Source organism: Ailuropoda melanoleuca, chromosome 15, assembly GCF_002007445.2.
Source record: "Ailuropoda melanoleuca isolate Jingjing chromosome 15, ASM200744v2, whole genome shotgun sequence".
Taxonomy (NCBI): Eukaryota; Metazoa; Chordata; class Mammalia; order Carnivora; family Ursidae; genus Ailuropoda; species Ailuropoda melanoleuca.
In genome coordinates this window covers 19610355-19627873 of record NC_048232.1, presented here as the reverse complement: position 1 = coordinate 19627873, position 17519 = coordinate 19610355, and the positions used below count along the sequence as shown (strand labels likewise).

Genomic DNA, 17519 nt, shown 5'->3' with positions numbered 1-17519 from the left:
ACTAAAGCTGATATCAAATCCCAAAATGGTGAAAAGGGCACCCAATGCAGGGAAGCAGCAGCCACCCAGAGTGAAGCGTGGAATCCAAACAAGGTTAGGATGATTGCTACACTAGGGGATGGCAGCAATCATCTGTTAATACAAGAAGATTGATCAAATAAGTAAATATATTGAGGATAATGGGAGTCAGGTTTCTTACTGTTGGGATGAGAGTCATAAACGTGAAAAGAAAATATTTAAAACCAGCCCTGCATTGTTGGATTCGATTTGGAGAAATTACTAAGAATTCTGGTTCTACCTCTCACTATATAAAAATACATATAGATACGTGTATAATATATACTCATATACTGAATCGGAAGTATCACTGTGACCTCACAATCTTCAGTATATAGAGATAAGAACCGAAAAAATATTGATGTGAATGTGTATATATCTCTGTATCTATATATACAACATATGTATTTCCTAGCTGTTCCCACTGAGAGGGCCTGGGAGTAGCAATATCCGAATAACAATAATCACACTTTGTGGGACCCCTGGGTGGCTCAGTTGGTTAAGCATCTGCCTTTGGCTCAGGTCATGATCCCAAGGTCCTGAGATGGAGTCCCGCATTGGTCTCCTTGCTCAGTGAGGAGCCTGCTTCCTTCTCCCTCTGCCTGCTGCTCCCTCTGCGTGTGCTCTGTCTCTCTCCCTTCCTCTCTCAAATACATATAACTTTTAAAAATAATAATAATAATAAATCACACTTAGTGCCCACTTTGGTTTCTAAAAGGAATCAAAGGAGAAATGGGGTGATGATTCTAGGGCTAGGTAAGGAATGATTAAGACGAGCCTGGGAACATACTGTTGTGTCAAAAGAGCTCACAACACATCAAAATACAGAAGCCAGCTTGAAGGGGGTCTCCCTATAAATTACAGTAATGGAGAATGACCCATTAAAATAAAACAGTAACACATAAGTCCATATTAGTTATACTAATACAAATGGGACACAGAGAAAAGTTATTCCTTCAAGTGGAATGCCATCTGATGAACATGAAACAAGTGATGGAAACAGAAAACCAACCCTTGCTATCAATCACAGTAATAAACTAAGCCAAGAAACAACAATGGATACTAAAATTAGTGGGTAAAAGGCACAAGGAACACGATACTTACATACAAACTACTTCCTCACAAAATGCTTTATTTTAAAGGGAAAAATTAACCTCCTGGTGAAGAAACCTTACAGACACCACCTTAACCAAGTGATCAAGGTAAATCACCAAGTAATGGGAAAAACTGAACTCATGTACCACCTGATAGGATGCAGTGAGAACACAGCATCACTTCTGTGATATTCCTGCCAAAATACAAGATCTAAATTTAATCATGAGGAAACATCAGAAAAATCCAAATAGCAGAACATTCTACAAAATAACTGGCAAGTAATCTTCAGAAGCATCAAACTTACAAAAGTTAAGGAAAGACTGAGTTACTACTATTCAACACTAAAGGAGACTGTGATCTTTTTGCTATACAAGACATTACTGAGAAAATGGGGGAAACAGGACTGAAAATTAGGGAAATGATGAAGTCTGTAGATTAGACAGTAATAATGGATAAAAGTTAATTTCCTCTTTTTGATGGCTGTACTCTGGTCATGCAGAAGAAAGTCCTTTCTTATAGGAAATGCATACTAAAGCATTCTGGGGGGCGCTTTAAGCATCTTCCTTTGGCTCAGGTCATGATCCCGGGGTCCTGGGATCGAGACGCATGTCCAGCTCCCTGCTCAGTGGAGAGTCTATTTCTCCCTCTCCCTTTGCAGCCTCCCCCCACTCATGTTCACGCTCTCAAATGAAGAAATAAATATATTTTTTAAATAAATAAATAGGGGCGCCTGGGTGGCACAGCAGTTAAGTGTCTGCCTTCGGCTCAGGGCGTGATCCCGGCGTTATGGGATCGAGCCCCACATCAGGCTCCTCCGATATGAGCCTGCTTCTTCCTCTCCCGCTCCCCCTGCTTGTGTTCCCTCTCTCACTGGCTGTCTCTATCTCTGTCAAATAAATAAATAAAATCTTTAATAAATAAATAAATAAATCGTTCTGGGATGTCAGTATATGTTGATAAATAACTGAAAAGGTTTACAAGAGGAAATGCTTTTTGTACTATTAATGCAACCTTTATGTAAATTTGAAATTACTTCAAAATTGAAAGGAAAAACAAGTATTTAAAAACATGAACTTGATGAACAATAAAGGGACTTAAAAATACGAACTTGAAAGTACTAAAAAAACCTATACATTAGCGTCGAAAAAAATTTTCTTTGCATGGCATCAAAAGCAGAAACAATACAAAATAGCTGTGTAAATTATACAAAAATGTTAAACTTCTCAACTAGAAAAAAATAACCTGCTAAAATACCAACAACAATAAAAACCATGAAGACACAATGAAAGTTAAAAAGCAAATGTTAAATTAAGGGCAAAAGCATACACAGCAAGTATACAAAAGAAAAAAATCTCAATATAAGAAACACTTTGTAAGAAAAAATTTTTAAATATAGTATTAAAATGAACAAAGAGCTATTCAAGGTAAATTAATAAACATGAATAACATTTTTTTAACTGTAAAATATTTAACCTAGTATTTTTGACTAAAAAGAACAATGAAAGGGGCGCCTGAGTGGCTCAGTCTTTTAAGTGGCGGCCTTCAGGCCACGTAATGATCTCAGGGTCCTGGGATGGAGCCCTGTGAGGGGCTCCCTGCTCGGTAGGGAGTCTGCTTCTCTCTCTCTCTCTATGATTTTATTTATAAATCTTTTTTTTTTAATTAAATAAATCAAAAAAAGAACAGCGAAGACTGTTTTAACGGTAACACGCAATACATTTTACAGGGCATAAGGTTATGAGCAACCTCACATATTACCCATGCGGTATAAATTAGAAACTGTATTCCAGAGGACAATTTCACATAATATATTTACTGAAGCTTCCAAAATATTCACAGCCTTTACACAAAGATTCTGTTGGTATGTATAAGCCAAAGCCAAAGCCAAACGAGGCTCTTCAAAGTAAGGGATTCCTTAATTAGTTTATCAACACTCTGTATTACATGCTAAGTATCCACTAAAAATAATGGCAAAACTATAACTGATACAAAAAGATGTTCAGGGTTGATAAGTTTCAAAAACAGACAAAACAGTATAACCTATATAATCCATTTTTTATGAATATATATTATATATAAAAATGCGCACACAAAAAATCTAAAAGGATCAGAAAGAGAAGACTTAGGATGATCTCTATCTTGCACTTTTCTGTTTCCTATATTGTTAAATTTTAAAAATATTAATAATCTACATTATAAAATACTTCACAAAAAATATTTGAAACCTTAAAATTAGCGATACCTTTTCCCCCACATATTAAATAAACCAACAGGTACCTTCAATTAAATGGTAACACCATACTTAAAAACACACTGGATAAAAGAAAAGTCATCTAACATGCAAAAGAGAATAAAGCAATAATATATATGTATTAATCAAGAAAAAGATACAGGGTGGGAAAAAAAGGAAAGAAAACATTAAGTTTTTAAGAAAACGCCAACAACAAAAATCCTACCTTGGGGGTAGAAAATAAGGAAAGGAAAAGGAGCAAGTAATATTCTGTAACAGGATTATTTTTAAGATAGGATGTTTGATATCATAATAAATGTTATACCAAATAATGATTAATTCAAATTTAATAGAACCTTTATGTTTGAAAGAATATAAAAAGCCAATAATTCTTAATGGACAAATCTATGAGGACTGAAATGTCATTTAAATGTTAAAATACTAGATATCTAGGTTAGCATAAAAGGTAATACATTTTTGTTTGTTTTGTACTCCTATGACTTTATAACATATTTTAATAATTGTAGTTTACCATTTAGTAATTATACTTTTTTGAAATCTCTCTGGAATCTGATGGAGGCATATGATTTAAAATGTTTAATGAAGGCCTATAATAAAACAAAATACAAAAAAAATCCTTTACACTTCCCAGCTTTAGAACAAAAAAATTGTATTTGAACATCAATAAAATAATATCCACCGTACCTTATTGTAACGATCATGTGGAACAGATTGTAAAACAATTGGTTCCATTGTAGAAACATTGGCAAACTGTACCTCCGGAATATACAGGGCACAAACCACATGAGCCCAACCTAAAAATAAATAAAAGTAATGTCATTTTCCAGTTTTCAACAAAACTTTTTCAAGGATAAATCATTAACTTCCTAAAGAGATCCTTTAAATGACTATGTTAAGTAAATGAACAACAAAACGCCAACAAATTCTCATTACTGAGTGAATAGTCAAACCACTACTGATAAAACTCAATCATTTCTCCAGCATAGTAACACAATAAAAATTTAAAAATTCAAATGTTAGCACTGACATTTCTTATAGAAGCACAATGAATAATTCAAATCAACACTACTTCTGAAAACCACTTTTAAAATAAGATAAAATAAGGTGCACGTGGGTGACTCAGTCAGTTGAGCATCTGACTCTTGATTTGGACTCAGGTCATGATCTCAGAGTCAGGGGACTGAGCACCGCATCAGGCTCACACTGGCCATGTAACCCGCTTGGGATTCTCTTTCCCTCTCCTTCTGCCCTTATGCCCCCTCTCAAAACAAAAAAGTAAAATAAAAATAAAAATTTTAACATTTTAAATGTCAGTATTAAAATTTTAAATTTTGTTAATGTTGACACTTTAAATACTAGTACTAACATTCATTATTTAACTATTTCAAAATTTTACTTAAAACATTTTAACAATTGATATTAAATATCAATGCTTCTTTTAATTTTTAAAATGTGACTGAAGGTATCAAAAAGTTGTGATAATGAGCAATTACTGAGCCAAAATTGGAAAAGATGAAAGTCCAGGGAGGTGAGTACAGCTTCTGGCCACTTTTGCCACCCATGGGACATCTGCCCTTTTCAGAGAAAGCAGGTAAAAAAGGTGAAAGGTAGTTTTGACAAACTCAGAAGGCCAAAACAACAGGGATCTAGATCCATTAGACAACTGAGGGAGAAGGGGAACTAGTAAGCCCCTAATCCCCTTCCAGCTGAGACCCTGACGTGCTGCAAGCCAGAACAATAAACTAAAAGTACATGGGCCCTCAAAGAGACTGCACCAAGGCTCTGATCACCTCAAACTCTGAAACTGGACTCATGTAATACTAAATTACAAGTGCCCATGGGCACCAGAGAGAAGCAAATATACATCCTCCCTGGAGGAAAAAAATGTAATCTTGACTACGAATAACTTCTACTATTGGTTCATTATCATTTTCAGCAGAATAAAAAGTACCAAACTACATGAGAGATAAGACAACATAAATGAAAACCAGCAGAAACAAGGAAATCAAAACAGATCTATATTTTGGAGTTTCAGCCACAGACATTAAAATAAGTATTACAGGGCGCCTGGGTGCCACAGCGGTTAAGCGTCTGCCTTGGGCTCAGGGCGTGATCCCGGCGTTCTGGGATCGAGCCCCACATCAGGCTCTTCTGCTATGAGCCTCCTTCTTCCTCTCCCACTCCCCCTGCTTGTGTTCCCTCTCTAGGTGGCTGTCTCTAATTTGTCAAATAAATAAATAAATCTTTTTTAAAAAAATAAATAAAAATAAGTATTACGTTCAAATACGTATAACACAAAATTGAAAATTTCTTCAAAGAACTGAAAACTATAATAATAAATCAAAAATCCCAGAAGTAAAAACAAAAGTTTGTTAAAAATCAATGGGCAGGGGGCACCTAGGTGGTTCAGTAGGTTAAGTATCTGATTCTTGATTTCAGCTCAGGTCATTATTTCAGGGTCGTGAGATCGAGCCCTGTGTAGGGCTCTGTGCTGAGCATGGAGCCTATTTAAGATTCTCTCTCTTCCTCCCACATTCCCTTCCCACTAGCACACGTGCATGCGCTCTCTCTCTCTCCCTCTCTTGTTCTTACAAAAAAAAAAATTAATGGGTGGGATTAACAACAGTTTAGACATAGGTGAAAACAGAATTAGAGGGCAACAACAAAAGAGGTCAGAAGAAAAGATCCAAAATGTTAGCACATTCGAGTTCTTTCAGGCCAAGGCACAGGGAGAGAAACTGAGGCCAAGACCAGGACACTCCCAAAGTTCAGAAGATCAGGTGAGAAGAAGGCAGCTAAAACTGGCAGGACAAAGTAAGTACCAGAAATTAAAGTTCTTCACATTGAGAACGAACACTGACAGACAGAGATACACAGAGAACACCACATGAATATTAAAGTAGAGAACATATGAGTGAAGAAATTACCTAACGCTGGAAAAAGAACAATCCAAAAGAATTAAAGAGTATCGGGCAGACAAAAAGAGCCAGGAACATTGCCTGGTACCCCTACCCAGACTGGAAAAACTCAACTCACAGGGCACTGGTTATTTGAATTCTGAGAAAGATCTTGCCTCAGTAGTGGGGAATAACTACCCTTAGACCAAGCACTGTTCTACACCTACCTAATAAAACAGAAGAGCAGAACCTGAAAGGATCTAACTATTTCCAAGAAACCTAACTGTATTTCAGAACAAACCTGAAGAAAATTTAAAGGAAGGCAAAGATATCCAGATTTATGTCAGCAAAAATAGTGAAGCAGGCAGCTCCAATAGCACGTTCCACCAAGGAAATATAAAAAAATCAAGCAAGAACTGTCAGAATCAATTCTGTTACAACTAAATTAAGAAAAAGGCAACTTAAAAATGGTAGGAAAGCTTTGGACATTTTTATTTTCCCTTAACCCATGCCCACCCTAGGTTCAATAGAAGTCTTAAAGACAGGACTCATTGAGTTTCCAGTGAGGAGCCCTGCTTCTCCATTCCATAGGTTCAGAGAGTTAAGTACAGACACAGAAGATACAAAAAAAGATCCACAGTAAACAACTGTTTAAACAAAAATAGTAAGAATTCATTGTAGGGTTTGTTTTTTTTTTTAAGATTTTATTTATTTATTTGACAGAGAGAGACAGCGAGAGAGGGAACACAAGCAAGGGGAGTGTGAGACGGAGAAGCAGGCTTCCCGTGGAGCAGGAAGCCTGATTTGGGGCTCGATCCCAGGACCCTGGGAACAAGACCCGAGCCGAAGGCAGACACTTAACGGCTGAGCCACCCAGGGGCCCCCATTGTAGGGTTTATAACAAAGATAAATGCATGACAATAACTGCATAAAGGCCAAAAAAACAGAAATGAAACTATATTATTTTGAAGATCTTATACTGTATGAGAAGTAGTATAACATCACTTGATGGTAACCTATACTGAGAAAAATATGTAAACTTTAAGCCTTAAGACAATGACTAACACAACACAATGAAATTTATGGCTAATAACACAACAAAGTAGACAAGATGGAATCATAAACATCTCAAAAGAAGACCAATAAAGAAAAAAAAGAGAACAAAAAACAAATGGAGCAAATACAAAATAAGTACTGGGGCACCGGGCTGGCTCGATCAGTACAGCAGGTGACTCTTGATCCTGGGGTTTTGAGTTCAAGCCCCACATAGGGTATAGAGATTACTTAAAATAAATGAAATTTAAAAAAAAATTAAAATTAAAGAACAAGTATCAAGATGGTAGATTTAACTCTAACCACATCATTAATCATACTTAATATAAATTAACCAACCACCCCAATTAAAAGACACAAATTGTTGGAATGAAGACAAACAAATGGTGATAAGCATATGAAAAGATGCTCAACATCACTAGTCATTAGAGAAATTAAAATAAAAATAAAATGAAATACCACTTCATATTCACCAGGTTATGGCTAAAACCAAAAAGACAAATATTATCAAGTATGATGGGATGTAGAAAAACAGCACACCTAATGTACTACAAGTGGAAATGTAAAATGGTACCTCCACTTTGGAAAACAGACTGGCAAGTTCTCAAAAGGATAACAGAGTTAACACATGACCCAGGAATTACACTCCCAAGAATAATTCAAAGAATTAAAACATATTTCCACCAAAAAAAAAAAATTGTAAACACATGTTCACAGCAGTGCTATTTGTTCGTATCAGTAATATTCAAAATAGCCAAGTGAAAACAACCCAAATATCCATCAACTGTTGAATGGTTAAGGAAAACATGGTATATCCATACACTGGAATATCATTTGGCAATTAAAACAAATGAATACTTAAACATGTTCCAACATGGACAAATCTGAAAAATAGTACGCCAAGTTAAAGAACCCAGTCACAAAAGACCACACATTTATACACAACAGTTAAGGCAGAGATTCAGAGGGACAGAGCCGATTAAAAAAAGAGACCATACTACCATATGTTGCCTATAAGAAACACACTTTTAATAAAGACTGGTAAGTTTAAAGCAAATAAAGCAAATGGATGGAAAATGATATATAGGGGCGCCTGGGTGGCACAGCGGTTAAGCGTCTGCCTTCGGCTCAGGGCGTGATCCCAGCGTTATGGGATCGAGCCCCAGTCAGGCTCCTCTGCTATGAGCCTGCTTCTTCCTCTCCCACTCCCCCTGCTTGTGTTCCCTCTCTCGCTGGCTGTCTCTATCTCTGTTGAATAAATAATAAAATCTTTAAAAAAAAAAAGAAAAAGAAAATGATATATAATGCTAACAGTAAAACGTAAAGGCTGAAGTGACTATTTTGATGTCATATAACACTATGAAACAAATACTCCATAGCTAAAAAGAGGTATTTCCCAATGATAAAGGAATAATTCAGTAGAAGATCAACAATTAGAAAAGTGTCTACACCTAATGACACCTTAAAATACATAAAGCAACACTTGACATTATTAAAGGAAGAAACAGACATCATAACAAATATTTAACACACCATACTCATCTGTAACTAATAGATGAAGTAGATCTCCCCCCCAAAAAAAATCAGTAAAGACATAAAAGAGGTTGGAGAGCCTGGGTGGCTCAATTGGTTAAGTGCTTAAGTCTTGATTTTGGCTCAGATCTTGATCTCAGGGTTGTGGAATTGAGCCCCATGTTGGGCTCCATGCTCACTGTGGGGAGTCTGCTTGAGATCCTCCCCTTCCCTCTTCACCTCACCCCCTCTCTAAAATAAATAATCTTTTTAAAAAAAGACATATGAAAGAGCTTAAGAGTATCAGCTACCTTGATCTGACTTTTTTTTTAAGATTTTACTTATTTATTTGATGAGAGAGAGAGAGAACAAGCAGGAAGAATGGAGAGGGAGAAGCAGGCTCCCCACTGAGCAAGGAGCCAAATGAGGGACTCAATCCCAGGACCCTGAGATCATGACCTGAGCGGAAGGCAATCGCTTTACCAACTGAGCCCACCCAGGTGCCCTGATCTAACTGACAATAATAGACAACTATATTCAACAGCAGAATACACATTCTTTTTCAAAGGCATATGGTACAGTCAACACAAACTGTACACTACACCCTAAAGTCAGTCTCAGTGAATTCCAAAGCACTAAAATCCTCTACGCAGTGTAATCAGTGACCACAATGAAATTAAATTAGCAACCAGAATAATTGGATCTAGGAAAACCCTAATAAATGGAAAATAATATACACTTCTAAATAAGAGTCAAAAAGGAAATCACAAGGGAAATTGGAAAACATTTTGAACTGAATGGCAGCAAATACATAACATAGCAAATTTTCTGACATGTTGCAAAAGCACTGCTAGCAGGGAAACTTGCATCTTTATATACTTTTATCAGAAAAGAAGATCTAAATTCAAAGACCTAAGTTGCTACCATAACAAGTTAAAGGAGTAAAATATATACACAAAGTAATTAAAAGGAAGAAAATAGTAAAGATAAAAGGAGAAATCTATAAAATAGAAAACAGGCAGAAAACTAAAAATTAATGAAGCCAAATGTTGTTTTCTTAAAAGGGTAAACAAACTGACAAGTTCTATAAACACTGGTCACAGAAAAAACAAAAAACTGAGAATACAAATCACCAGTATCAGCAATAAAAATGAGTTATCACTACCTACACTATTGATCAAACAAACACTAACAGGATAATAATACTACAAACAACATTATTCCAACAAAGTCAACAAGGTACATGAAGTAGTCAACTTTCTTGACACAACAACAACATAGGAGCATCTCTATACCAACTTTTCAAAAATAAATTTATCAAACAAATTCCCAGAAAGGTTTCACTCTAACATCGAAAGGTTTCACTGATAAATTCTATCAAATATTCAAATCAAAAATAATACCTTTTACATAAATTTAATCATTTAAAAAAACATCATAGCCCTTACAAAAGAAATCTGACAAAACCATTACAATTTTTATAGAAATGGAGAATTAAGTACATGACAACAATAAAATGTCTGTCAGGAGCTGGAGAAATGAATGTAATTCCCTAAGAGTCTCACCGAGTTCAGAAAAAAAGTAAAAGCATATATTATTAAATTAAATTAACCTAATATTAAATCAACCTAACAGAGGGGATAGAACAGAATGATAAAAAGTAATCCAAGAGAAACCTCTACTTACCTATTAAAATGACCAAAATCCATACCACTGACAACAACAAATGCTGGGAAGGATGAGAAGGAACAGAACTCTCCATTCACTGCTAATGGGAATGCAAATGGTACATCCACTTTGGAAAACATTTTGGCAGTTTCTTACAAAAACTAAACATACTCTTACCGTGTGATCAAGCTCGTGTTCCTTATTATTTACGTACCCAAAGGAGCTAAAGACTTACACCCACACAAAAACCTGCACATGGATGTTTATAGCAGCTTTATTCAGGACTACCAAGATGTCCTCCTATAGGTGAATTGATAAATAAAGTGTGGTACAGTACAACCAGACAAACCAGAAATCGGCACTAACAATAAATGAGCTGTCGACCTATAAAAAGACACAGAGGAAACTTAAAAGTTTATCTCTAACTGAAAAAAATTAATCTGAAAAGGCTATATACTGTATGATTACAGCTGTATATAGGACATTCTGGAAAATGCAAAACTATGAAAAAAAAAAGATCAATGGTTGCCAGGGATTAGCAGGGAGGGACGGAAGAATAGGCAGTGCACAGAGGATTTTCAGGGCAGTGAAAATGATACCCTAAACTCTATGATATTATAATTACAATACTCTGTGTGATATTATAGGTCGTTATAAAATTGTCCAAACATACAAAATGTACAACACCAAGATAGAACCCTAAAGCGAATAATAGGCTTTAGATGATATGATATATCATTATAGTTCATTAATAATAGCAAATGTTCCAATCTGGTAAAGATGTTGATAATGAGGAGACTACGCATGTGCAGGAACAAAGGGTATACAGAAATCTAACTTCTGCTCAATACTGCTGGGAACCTAAAACCACTCTAAAAAATAGTCTACTATTTAAAAAGTAATCCAAAAGAAGGTAAGAATGAAGGAAAAAATGACATAAAAGTAAAAAGACTGGCCCCTGGGTGGCTCAGTTGTTTAAGTGCCTGCCTTCAGCTCAGGTCACCATCTTAGTGTCCTAGGATCGAGCCCCACATCAGCTCCCTGCTCAGCAGGGAGTCTGCTTCTCCCTCTGCCCCCACTCATTCACTCTTTCTCAAAAAAAATAAATAAAATCTTTTTTAAAAAAGTAAAAAAACAAATGGAAAACATTTAGTAAGACAGAAGTTTTAAAACCAAATCCAAATATGCAGACACACAGAAATGCAGACAGGTACACACCTATATACATACATTAAATGTAATGAGTAAAATTTACTTCAATTAAAGACAAAAACTGGTGGAGTGGTAAAGAGGCAACTATTTGCTGGTTAACAAAAGACAATGAGAATTCACAAAAATTAAAACTAAAAGAAGATACACCATTTGAAAACAAAAACTAGTAGAAAAAAAAGTACCAGAGAAAAAGAGTGGTACTCTACAATAAGAAATTCAATTCATAAAGATGCAATAATTCTAAATGAGCATGCACCTAAATAACATCATCAAAATATATAAGGCAAAAACGGAGACTACATAATGACAATGCGAAATATTAACGTTATCTTCTCCAGTAAATGACAGAATAAGCATTCAACATATCTGCAAGGATATAGATAATTGTAACAACCTATATCAAATACAACCTTACGGATATATATAAAACACTGCAACACTTCACGACTACAGAACTTTATTAAGGCACATATAGAACTCCTTTAAAAACTGACCATATTCTAGCCATAAACCAAATCTTATTTAAGATCCCACAGGATTGAAATCAAAGACTACGTATTCTGACGAGATTAAACTCAAAACTGATAATAAAAAGAGAAATCCTCGGGGAGTTAAGATGGTGGAGGAGTAGGGGACCCCTTTTTCAGCTGGTCCCCTGAGTCGAGTTGGATAGGTACCAGTCCAGCCTGAACATCCACGGAATCAGCCTGAGACGCAGGAAGATACATCTGGATCTCTACAAATGAACATCTCCAGCGCTGAGTATTGAGATACGAAGCGGGGAGCCGTGAAACCGTGCACAGATATCGAAAGATAAACGGAAGGGGGAGGGAGCCACCTGCACGGGGGAGCGGGCAACCGCGAGAGAGCAGACTGAGACCATGAGCCGGGAACACACGCCACCAGGCTGAAATGGAGCTCCAGTGCGCTCACTGGAACCAGACAGAGACCGGGAGCTCCGGGAGCGCACAGGGGCGGCTGGCAGCTGGCAACTAGCGGCTGGCGGTGTTAGAAACACAAAGGACAGAGACGCGGGGGCCCGGGAAGTGAGGGCTGGGACGCCAGGTGTGGGGCACACATCCCGGGACGCTGCAGGGTTGAGCGGCACCAACAGAAACAGAGGGGGACACAGAGGGGACACGGAGACTCTACTCAAACAGGGTTGCCTGAGTATCGGCGCAGNCCTGCTTCTTCCTCTCCCACTCCTCTGCTTGGGTTCCCTTTCTTGCTGACTGTCTCTCTCTCTCTCAAATAAATAAATAAACTCTTTAAGGAAGAAGCCCACATCCCTAAGATCTCTATAAAACAAGGGCGCACGGCCTGGGTCCCGGTCAATAATTTGGGCTCTGGACAACCCCGCACCCTCTCATCAGAATGACGAGAAGGAGAAATCCCCCGCAGCAAAGAAAAGACAATGAGTCTGTGGCCTCTAGATTTAACCAAATTATCAGAAATGGAATTCAGAGTAGCAATANATCAGAAATGGAATTCAGAGCAACAATGGTCAAGATGATGAGTAAACTTGAAAAAAGCATCAGAGAAAGCGTTGCTGAGAATATAGAATCCCTAAGGGCAGAAATGAGAGCGAATCTGGCAGAAATTAAAAATTCTATCAGCCAAATGCAGTCAAAACTAGAGACTCTGCCGGCCAGGGTGACTGAGGCAGAAGAACGTATCAGCGAAGTGGAGGATGGGTTAGTAAAAGAAAAAGCTAAAATAGAATCCGGACTCAAAAAAACCCACGCTTAGGAATGTAGGTTACGGGAGATTACTGACTCAATGAAACGNTACGGGAGATTACTGACTCTATGAAACGATCCAATGTCAGAATCATCGGCATCCCTGAAGGGGTGGAGAAAAACAGAGGTCTAGAAGAGATATTTGAACACATTGTTGCTGAGAACTTCCCTAAACTGGTGAGGGAAACAAACATTCGTGTCCAAGAGGCAGAGAGGACCCCACCCAAGCTCAACCACGACAAACCTACACCACATCACGTCATAGTGCAATTTGCAAATGTTAGATCCAAGGGTACGGTATTGAAAGCGGCCAGGGCAAAAAATTTCTCACGTACCAAGACAAAGGTATCAGAATTACGTCAGATCTGTCTACACANCAGACCTGTCTACAGAGACCTGGAATGAGAGAAAGGCTTGGGGGGGCATTTTTAAAGCTCTTTCAGAGAAAAACATGCAGCCAAGGATCCTTTATCCAGCAAAGCTGTCATTCAGAATTGATGGAGAAATAAAGACGTTCCAAAATCGCCAATCATTAACCAATTTCGTAACCACGAAACCAGCCCTACAGGAGATATTAAGGGGGGCTCTATAAAGGTAAAAAGGCCCCAAGAGTGATACAGAGCAGAAAGTCACAACCGATACAAACAAAGACTTTACTGGCAACATGGCATCATTAAAAATCATCTCTCTCAATAATCAGTCACAATGTAAAGGGCCTAAATGCTCCCATAAAATGCCACAGGGTTGCACAAGGATAAAAAGACATGACCCATCCATTTGCTGTCTACAAGAGACTCATTTTGAACCCAAAGATGCATTCAGACTTAGAGTAAGGGGATGGAGTACCATCTTCCACGCAAATGGACCTCAAAAGAAAGCTGGAGTAGCAATTCTCATATCAGATAGACTGGATTTTAAACTAGAGGCCATAGAGAGAGATACAGAAGGGCACTATATTATTCTTAAAGGAAGTATTCAACAAGTGGATATGACAATTATTAATATATATGCCCCCAACAGGGGAGCAGCAAGATACACAAGCCAACTCTTAACCACAATAAAGAGACATATAGATAAAAATACACTAATAGTAGGAGATCTCAACACTCCACTAACAGCAATAGACAGATGACCCTGGCAAAAACTAAGCAAAGAATCAAAGGCTTTGAATGCCATACTCGACGAGTTGGACCTCATAGATATATATAGAACACTACACCCCAGAACCAAAGAATACTCATTCTATTCAAATGCCCATGGAACATTCTCAAGAATAGATCATGCTCTGGGACACAAAACAGGTCTCAGCCAATACCAAAAGATTGAAATTATCCCCTGCATATTCTCAGACCACAACGCTCTGAAATTGGAACTCAACCACAAGGAAAAACCTGGAAGAAACTCAAACACTTGGAGGCTAAGAACCATCCTGNCTAAGAACCATCCTGCTCAGGAATGACTCCATAAACCAGGAAATCAAAAATCAATTTAAACAATTTATGGAGACCAACGAGAATGAAAACGTAACGGTCCAAAACCTATGGGATACTGCAAAGGCAGTCCTAAGGGGGAAATACATAGCCATCCAAGCCTCACTCAAAAGAATAGAAAAATCTAAAATGCAGTTTCTATATTCTCACCTCAAGAAACTGGAACAGCAACAGAGGGACAGGCCTAATCCACGCACGAGGAAGCAGCTGACCAAGATTAGAGCAGAAATCAATGAATTAGAAACCAGGAGTACAGCAGAGCAGATCAATAGAAATAGAAGCTGGTTCTTTGAGAGAATCAATAAAATTGACAGACCGCTGGCAAGACTTATCCAAAGAATAGAGAAAGGACCCAAATTAATTAAATTATGAATGACAAGGGAGAGGTCACAAACAACACCAATGAAATTGGAAGGATTATTAGAAACTATATGCCAATAAATTAAGCCAAAAAACTAAACAATCTGGAAGAGATGGAGGCCTTCCTGGAAACCTATAAACTACCAAGACTGAAACAGGAAGAAATTGATTTTTTAAACAGGCCAATTAATTATGAAGAGATTAAGTCAGTGATAAACAACCTTCCAAATAACAAAACTCCAGGCCCTGACGGTTTTCCTGCGGAATTCTACCAAACATTCAAAGAAGAAATAATACCTATTCTCCTAAAGCTATTTCAAAAAATAGAAACAGAAGGAAAGCTACCAAACTCATTCTATGAGGCTAATATTACCTTGATCCCCAAACCAGGCAAAGACCCCATCAAAAAGGAGAATTACAGACTGATTTCCCTAATGAATATAGACGCCAAAATCCTAAACAAGATCCTGCCTAACAGAATTCAACAGTACATTAAAAGGATTATCCATCATGACCAAGTGGGATTTATGCCTGGGATGCAAGCGTGGTTCAACATGATACTCTATATGGAAAACCCAAAAGAATCCACTCCCAAACTATTAGAAGTTATAGAACAATTCAGTAAGGTGGCAGGATACAAAATCAATGCCCAGAAATCAGTTGCATTTCTATACACGAATAACGAGACTGAAGAAAGAGAAATTAGGGAATCCATCCCATTTACAATAACACCAAAAACCATGCGTTACCTTGGAATTAACTTAACCAGAGACGTAAAGGACCTATATCCTAGAAACTATAGATCACTTTTGAAAGATATTGAGGAAGACATAAAAAGATGGAAAAATATTCCATGCTCATGGATTGGAAGAATTAACATAGTTAAAATGTCCATACTACCCAGAGCAATCTACACTTTCAATGCTATCCCGATCAAAATACCGAGGACATTTTTCAAAGAACTGGAACAAATAGTCCTTAAATTTGTATGGAACCAGAAAAGGCCCCGAATCTCCAAGGAACTGTTGAAAAGGAAAAACAAAGCTGGGGGCATCACAATGCCGGATTTCGAGCTGTACTACAAAGCTGTGATCACAAAGACAGCATGGTACTGGCACAAAAACAGACACATAGACCAATGGAACAGAATAAAGAACTGAGAAATGGACCCTCGGCTCTCTGCNGAACCCAGAAATGAACCCTTGGCTCTTTGGGGAACTAATCTTTGATAAAGCTTGAAAAAACATGCAGTGGAAAAAAAGACAGTCTCTTCAATAAATGGTGCTGGGAAAATTGGACAGCTACATGCAAAAGAATGAAACTTGACCACTCTCACACCATACACAAAGATAAACTCCAAATGGATGAAAGACCTCAATGCAAGATAGGAATCCATCAAAATCCTAGAGGAGAGCATAAGCAGCAACCTCTATGACATCGGCCAAAGCAACCTTTTTCATGACACATCTCCAAAGGCAAGAGAAACAAAAGAGAGAATGAACTTGTGGGACTTCATCATGATAAAGAGCTTCTGCACAGCCAAGGAAACAGTCAAAAAAACTAAGAGACAGCCCACGGAATGGGAGAATATATTTGCAAAGGACACCACAGATAAAGGACTGGTATCCAAGATCTACAAAGAACTTCTCAAACTCAATACACGAGAAACAAATAAACAAATCATAAAATGGGCAGAAGATATGAACAGACACTTTTCCAATGAAGACATACAAATGGCTAACAGACACATGAAAAAATGTTCAAAATCATTAGCCATCAGGGAAATTCAAATCAAAACCACACTGAGATACCACCTTACGCCAGTTAGAATGGCAAAGATAGACAAGGCAAGAAACAACAATTGTTGGAGAGGATGTGGAGAAAGGGGATCCCTCCTACATTGTTGGTGGGAATGCAAGTTGGTACAGCCACTCTGGAAAACAGTGTGGAGGTCCCTTAAAAAGTTAAAAATTGAACTACCCTATGACCCAGCCATTGCACTACTGGGTGTTTACCCCAAAGATACAGACGTAGTAAAGAGAAGGGCCATATGCACCCCAATGTTCATAGCTGCATTGTCCACAATAGCCAAATCATGGAAGGAGCCGAGATGCCCTTCAACAGATGACTGGATTAAGAAGCTGTGGTCCATATATACAATGGAATATTACTCAGCTATCAGAAA

The 17519-nt window shown here is 37.6% G+C and overlaps 1 protein-coding gene across 18 annotated transcripts in view; it reads right to left on the bottom strand.

Moving 5' to 3' along the window:
- MLLT10 (MLLT10 histone lysine methyltransferase DOT1L cofactor) overlaps nucleotides 1-17519 on the bottom strand; it is a 242357-nt gene that overhangs the window by 146149 nt on the left and 78689 nt on the right. For all 18 annotated transcript variants that reach the window (XM_011226891.3, XM_011226885.3, XM_011226879.3 and 15 more), the window contains one exon: nucleotides 4088-4197. In XM_011226891.3, the coding sequence (XP_011225193.1) occupies nucleotides 4088-4197 (110 nt within the window). The remainder of the gene's footprint in view (nucleotides 1-4087; nucleotides 4198-17519) is intronic.